Source organism: Myotis brandtii, unplaced genomic scaffold (genome assembly GCF_000412655.1).
Source record: "Myotis brandtii unplaced genomic scaffold, ASM41265v1 scaffold892, whole genome shotgun sequence".
Classification (NCBI taxonomy): domain Eukaryota; kingdom Metazoa; phylum Chordata; class Mammalia; order Chiroptera; family Vespertilionidae; genus Myotis; species Myotis brandtii.
This window is the reverse complement of record NW_005371656.1, coordinates 161247-167832: the sequence shown is the minus strand read 5'-3', so window position 1 is coordinate 167832 and position 6586 is coordinate 161247. Positions and strand designations below refer to the sequence as shown.

Genomic DNA, 6586 nt, shown 5'->3' with positions numbered 1-6586 from the left:
TTGCAACAATATATATTTGCTTTCTTAACACCAGAAATAGGGAATGTAGAGCTAGGAAGGTTGTATAAACAAAACTTGTTACTTAAGTCTTCCTGTCTTAAACCCTTTTGTCTTGTCAATTCCTCAATTTTAAACATATTTGTTGTGTACTTGTGTTAAAGGTACATAATCTGCGTCCTTTGGTCACCTCTTTGAGTCTCACATTTGGTATGGGTCCCCTCTCCATGCAAAATTCTATTTGTCTTTCTCCTGTTAATTTGTGTGATGCCAATTTCCTATTAGGCCAGTCCCCCCCCCCAAAAAAAAAACAAAACAACAACAACAAAAAAAAAAAAACAGAAGAGGAGAAGGAAACAGTTTGCCACCCTTACACAGTCAAAAAAAAAATCCTTGCAATGAGGGCAGTTGATGTGTACTTGTGGGAAGGAATCAGACAATAACTAATGAAAATAGTAATATGTGACACGACCATATTTCTAAGTGAGAAGTAAAGGAGATGTTTCAGAAGTGGAAGAAACAGGATAAAAATGAAAAGCAGATGAAAATCTAAGTTCATCAGACATCTGCTTTCACTGGAGGAGAATGTAGACCCATGGTGACCATGAAGCACAGCATTCAAATAAAGTCTGATAAATGTCTGATACTGACCAATTTACTCAAAGGAGTGAAGGATTAAAGTTGAGCCTTTGCTAAAGTTGTTGCAGCATTCACAGGGGAAAACACAGAAGTGGAATCTAATTAATCATATTCTCACAACACAGAAGAGTGGAGGCAGAGGCTTTAGAGATTTATCCCAACAGTCACAAGGTAGAAATAAAATGCAATCTGCCTATTGTTGAAGTACCAGAGATAAGGACAGAAAGACTTGCTCATTTCAGGTAGGTTTCCAAATGGCTTAATTTAAAGAATGTAGGGCAAAGATAAACCTTACTTTTGGAAACATGAAGAATCCAGGTTTGGAATTTGGTTAATGAATCATTTTATATCTGCTTACTCAGTTAAATAAATTCTTCCTTCTAATGGCCTAACAATGATATTTCTTTGTTAGACCTGTGTGAATTCCTCTGACCACATTTATCATTATTATAAGAAAGTTAAATATTTTATTTATATTTTAATAAAGGTTCATAAGTAAACCATTACCTTTTATCACTATACAAGAGATATCGCTGTATGCATAAATTTAAGATTTGCTCTGTGTTTTGAAAATAATAGAGATAACACATTAAAAGTATCCAGGCCATAGTTTTTGTCTAAACAAATAAAAATTAGACCACTGCCCAAATTCAAATTTTCATATATCAATAGACACACATAAATATAATAATTTTCATAGAAACAAGACAGAATCCTATGTATCTCAAGAACATTTATTTTTCCTGTACCTATTTTCATTTAAATGGAACAGGCAGCTTAAAATAAAAAGATATGTCAATTTCCACATTTTATTTTGTTTATACTTCTTTTTATCACATCTCTTTGGTTTGAAAGGGAATATGTCCTTTTGGCAAAGATCAGTCATACAAATGGGTTCTAAGTGCTTCCACAAAGCAGGGAAGGTAAGTGATAGAATCCTGCAAAACATGTTTCAGTTTCATTAAACACTATGATGCCACACACCAAAACAGAAGCATAAAAAGTTTCATTTAGGTGAGCAAAGGGGGCAAGAGGGATGGAGACATCTGCAATAGTGTCAACAATAAACATAAAATAATAAAAGAAAAAAAAGATAATTTTTGTCATTTACTAACATATGCAGTACCGTTGTCAGTGATAAAACTAGACTTTTTTTTGTTAGTGAAAATCTATCACATTGGACATCTATTAATGTTAAAGCGTTAGACCAGTGGTCGGCAAACTGTGGCTCCTGAGCCACATGCGGCTCTTTGCCCCTTGAGTGTGGCTCTTCCTAAGCCTTAGGAGTACCCTAATTAAGTTAATAACAATGTACTTACCCATTTAGCTCTCTAAAGAAATTTCAATCGTTGTACTGTTGATATTTGGCTCTGTTGACTAATGAGTTTGTTGACCACTGCAGACTGTCTCTGAAATGCTTATGTTCTTTTTTTTAGTTCAGAGTTTAGTGCAGGGATGTGTTCATTCTGAAAATTCATTTGCCTTTTAAAAAAAATTGAACATGATTATATATTTTTTAAAATATATTTTATTGATTTTTTACAGAGAGGAAGGGAGAGGGATAGAGAGTTAGAAACATCGATCAGCTGCCTCTTGCACACCCCCCACTGGGGATGTGCCCACAACCAAGGTACATGTCCTTGACTGGAATCGAACCTGGGACCCTTTAGTCCCTAGGCCGGCGCTCTATCCACTGAGCCAAACCGGTCAGGGCTGAACATGATTATATTTAATACACAACTTCCGTTCAACCAAAAAGTAAAACGCTACAGTAAAATAATAACAAAAATAGGGCATGAAAAATGGTTAACATCTTTAATCTTAACCAAGCTCTTAGAAACCAGTAACAGAGAGACTATAATCCAAGAAAATTGGAAAAAAGAAAATGAAATAATACAAGTGATGATCACAGGATTCAGCATTTATGATGATTGTGCTAAACAGTGACAGAATAATTTATCTGCAATATCACACTGTCACCGAATAAAAACACTGACATCTAATGTTTTTCAGTTTTGAACAGTGTTGTACAGTTTTAACTCTCATAACTGAACACTGGGAGACAGATTGATCAGTAATATCTACAATTAGGGGGAAAGATAGTTTTTAATCAAAATATAAATTTTGAATATGCTTTGCCCTGGCAATGCTAATTCATTGAAATTATTTCAGTAAATTAGTTGACCAAATTCAAAATGAGTTATATAAAAGCATGTTTAATGCAGAGAAAATATGTAGTTAGTATATGCACTCTAAAACACTACTTGCTTATCAATTTATTAACACAAAGGAAATGTATAAAATCCAATAGTAGATAATAGTGTAGGGCGTACAGAAAAAAAATAAGTATATGACTTCAAAAAGTATAAATATATGTATATATGTATGTATAAATTTAAGTGGTTTTATAAAAGCAAGGGTTATCTACTATCAGATTGTAGACAACTACAGGAATCCATTTTATCTTAAATCTTTAGCAGTTTACTTTACACAATATGGTTTCAAGATATGCTTTTGAAATTAGTAACGCATACTAAATTCACAGAATGTTCAGTTAAATTATTATTTTTTATGTTGTTAAAATATTGCTTATAGTACAGAGGTATTTTGGGCAACCTACAGTGCTCTTTTCCTGTTTCATGCAACAGGGAGCCTTAACTAAACCTGGTTTCCTTGGTAGCATTGTCATGCATTTATATGATAACTAGAGGCCCATCCTACAATTGAAATCTCAAAAGGAGGGACCCCGCAGGCCAGACCGGCACCTCAGTTGGCCAGGACCCACATCTGACTTCCTCCACAGGCTCCCCCCTGTCTCCCTGCCTGTGTTTGCTCCAGGCCACTGGAGTTGCCTTGCCAGCTCAGGAAGGCCCCCCGCCCCCCACTCGTCTCTGTCTGGGCCTCACGTGCACACACAACCTCCTCCTGTCCAGTCGTGACCTATTATGGCATCCCGGCCTAATTTGCATATTACCTCTTTTTATATATATAGATTATATATATAGATGGCCATCTCTCAGGATCAAACAACCATTTTCTGGAAGAAAGACTTTATATAGACAATTGTTCATTTAGTATTAGGCTTAAGGACACCAGTGATATCAGGAAAGCCATGTAGAGACAGATATATTTTATTTATTTAAACAAATGCACATAGATATAATCACAATAAAATGTCAGCATAGATTGGGAGGTAGTAGCTCATTTTTAATTATTTTAAAATTTTAACCTCTATTTTTGTACATTTAAAAAATAGATTCGTTTTTACTTGGAAAACATTTTTTGATGACATGTCTAGAGAATTTTACCAAGGGTTTGGAATCCTGCACATTGATCACTAGATCCATACACATATGTTCTTTTTCTCACATTTATCTACCCTCAACTCCACTTTATATTCCCACAGAATTAAGGAGGTCACACATGATATTATATACAATGTGACTGATTGGGTAAAATATGGCAGTGGAATGTAGAATTCCATTGGCCTCTCCAAAACCACCAACACCACTGAAGGGAGGACGAATTTGGAGATCTTCACATGAAATAAGAGTCAATGAAAACAAAAAAACAAAATTAGAATTTCTAGGGAATTGGTGTGAGGGTATAGCTTCGATATGAATCTTTCTAGAATAATGGGATTGTGCACCAGTGAGTATTTTTAAATGTCTTAGAAATCTGATCTGTTGGTGAATAATAGATTATGTGGACTCCAGTAAATTAGAGTTGAAGTGTTCACATGGTAGACCATACTCTCTTTCTTTCTTCTAGGTCACCTGTGCTAATAGTATCCCAAAAGCTTTCCATCACTTCCCCTGAGCAACAGCTGCTGTCAGAAGAGGCATGATTAGTGCTGGCATATTCCTGACTGTGAACCCTAACATAACGTTCTCCGGGATCCTCCAAAACTACTCCAGCAAGCACCACCCTCACTGCTCCACTGCGTCCTGGATCAGAGACCATTTCTATCCCTTGTTTGTTAAGGCTGGATAGGACCTGAGAGGCTGAGGGGGTATTGAGGGATTGTTATATCTAGGAACCTGTAATCACTCTGCCTGTTTCACAAATGGATTGATGAAGGAAGAACGTTCTCCGGGATCCTCCAAAACTACTCCAGCAAGCACCACCCTCACTGCTCCACTGCGTCCTGGATCAGAGACCATTTCTATCCCTTGTTTGTTAAGGCTGGATAGGACCTGAGAGGCTGAGGGGGTATTGAGGGATTGTTATATCTAGGAACCTGTAATCACTCTGCCTGTTTCACAAATGGATTGATGAAGAAATAACAAAGAAATGCATCCATTACCTGAACCTCTCACTAACTACACTTCTCTATTACAGGAAAGAATAGTTCTATAACACTAAAATCTTGTCAGAATATGTGGGTTATCTGGACCAAATAATTTTAAGAGCTATTACATATACAGAACATTGAGGACATCAAGTTCTTAATATAAGATAGAAGTAGTAAAAATTATCAGTACTACACAGGTTGGTGTGAAAATAGCATGATTGATTTTTAATGAAACTACACTGCAAACTCTATCAAGTGCAATACAAATGTAGTCAATATTATTAGCATAATCACTTCCACAATTTGTAATAAATTGGGTATGTTTCAAGGAGAGTTATTTTACCTATAGCATACTTAGCAATGTTTATCTCTTCTTCTAGTTACTGAAAAATAGTAATATGATGTGAACCCCACTTCCACTTCCTTCTTTAACACAAAGGGGTTTCCAGACCTGAGTGATGGCTGCTGAGAACTGCACTGTGTTTACTGACTTCATACTCCTAGGACTTTCTGGCAGACAGGATGTGCAGCAGGGGCTCTTTGTGCTCTTCCTGCTGGTTTATGGCATCACCGTGATCGCCAATCTAGGGATGATCCTGCTGATCAACATGGACCCCAGACTCCACACGCCCATGTATTATTTCCTGAGCAACCTGTCTTTCTGTGATGTCTGCTACTCCTCCACTGTCGCTCCCAAGATGCTGGCTGATTTCTTATCTGAGCAAAAAAGGATTCCATACAATTTGTGCTTTCTTCAGATGTTTCTTTTCGGGTTCTTTGCAGCTGTGGAATGTGTCATGCTGTCTGTCATGGCATATGACCGTTACGTAGCCATCTGTAATCCACTTCTTTATACAAGTGCCATGTCCAGGAGGGTGTGCCTCCGGCTCGTGGCCACTGCCTACGTTGCAGGTTTGATGGATGTAACAATCTTCACCTCTTGCACTTTTCCATTATCATTGTGTAATTCCAATGTCATCAATCACTTCTTCTGTGACATCGCACCTTTATTAGCTCTCTCCTCCTTGAATAGAACCATCATTGATATAGCCACGACCATTTCCTGTAGCTGTGTTGTGGGGTCCAGCATCATCACTGTCCTCCTCTCCTACAGCTACATCATAACCACCATCCTTAGAATGAACTCAGCAGAGGGCAGACGCAAAGCCTTCTCTACCTGTGCCTCCCACCTAACCGCTGTGGGAGTATTTTTTGGTACACTCTTGTTCATGTATTTCAGACCCAACTCCAGTTACTCCATGGACACGGACAAAGTGGCTTCTGTTTTTTATACAGTTGTCATCCCCATGTTAAACCCACTGATCTACAGTTTAAGGAATAAGGCTGTTAAAGGTGCCCTGAGGAAAGCACTAGGCACTAAGTTATGTTCTGGGTGAAAGCATGTTCACCCAAAGAGTTTTATTTAAGAGATGTTGAGAGCTCAAGTTCAGGTACTTTGACAAGTGTCCTATAGTCTCACCAGTACAATTCTGCCTATATCTTTATCTATCTTTGTGTCTAAATTGAGTGTAAGATACAGTGATTACCAATCTTAATCTCTTCAAATTTAGGAAGAGTAGTAATAGGTTTACTCTACTGTTTTGCAAAGAGGGTCTTTTTATACCACTCTCTCTATTCATGAGTATCCCCCAAAGA

The 6586-nt window shown here is 37.3% G+C and overlaps 1 protein-coding gene across 1 annotated transcript; it reads left to right on the top strand.

Annotated features, from left to right (window-relative positions):
• Positions 1–5388: 5388 nt before the first annotated feature.
• Positions 5389–6327, top strand: LOC102252007 (olfactory receptor 1009). Its single transcript, XM_005885078.1, has one exon. The coding sequence runs from the start codon at positions 5389–5391 to the stop codon at positions 6325–6327; it is 939 nt and encodes a 312-aa protein (XP_005885140.1).
• Positions 6328–6586: the final 259 nt, after the last annotated feature.

What these genes read in the sequence shown, in the direction of transcription:
- LOC102252007 (XM_005885078.1), top strand. Translation starts at nt 5,389, where the DNA reads ATGGCTGCTGAGAACTGCACTGTGTTTACTGACTTCATACTCCTAGGA.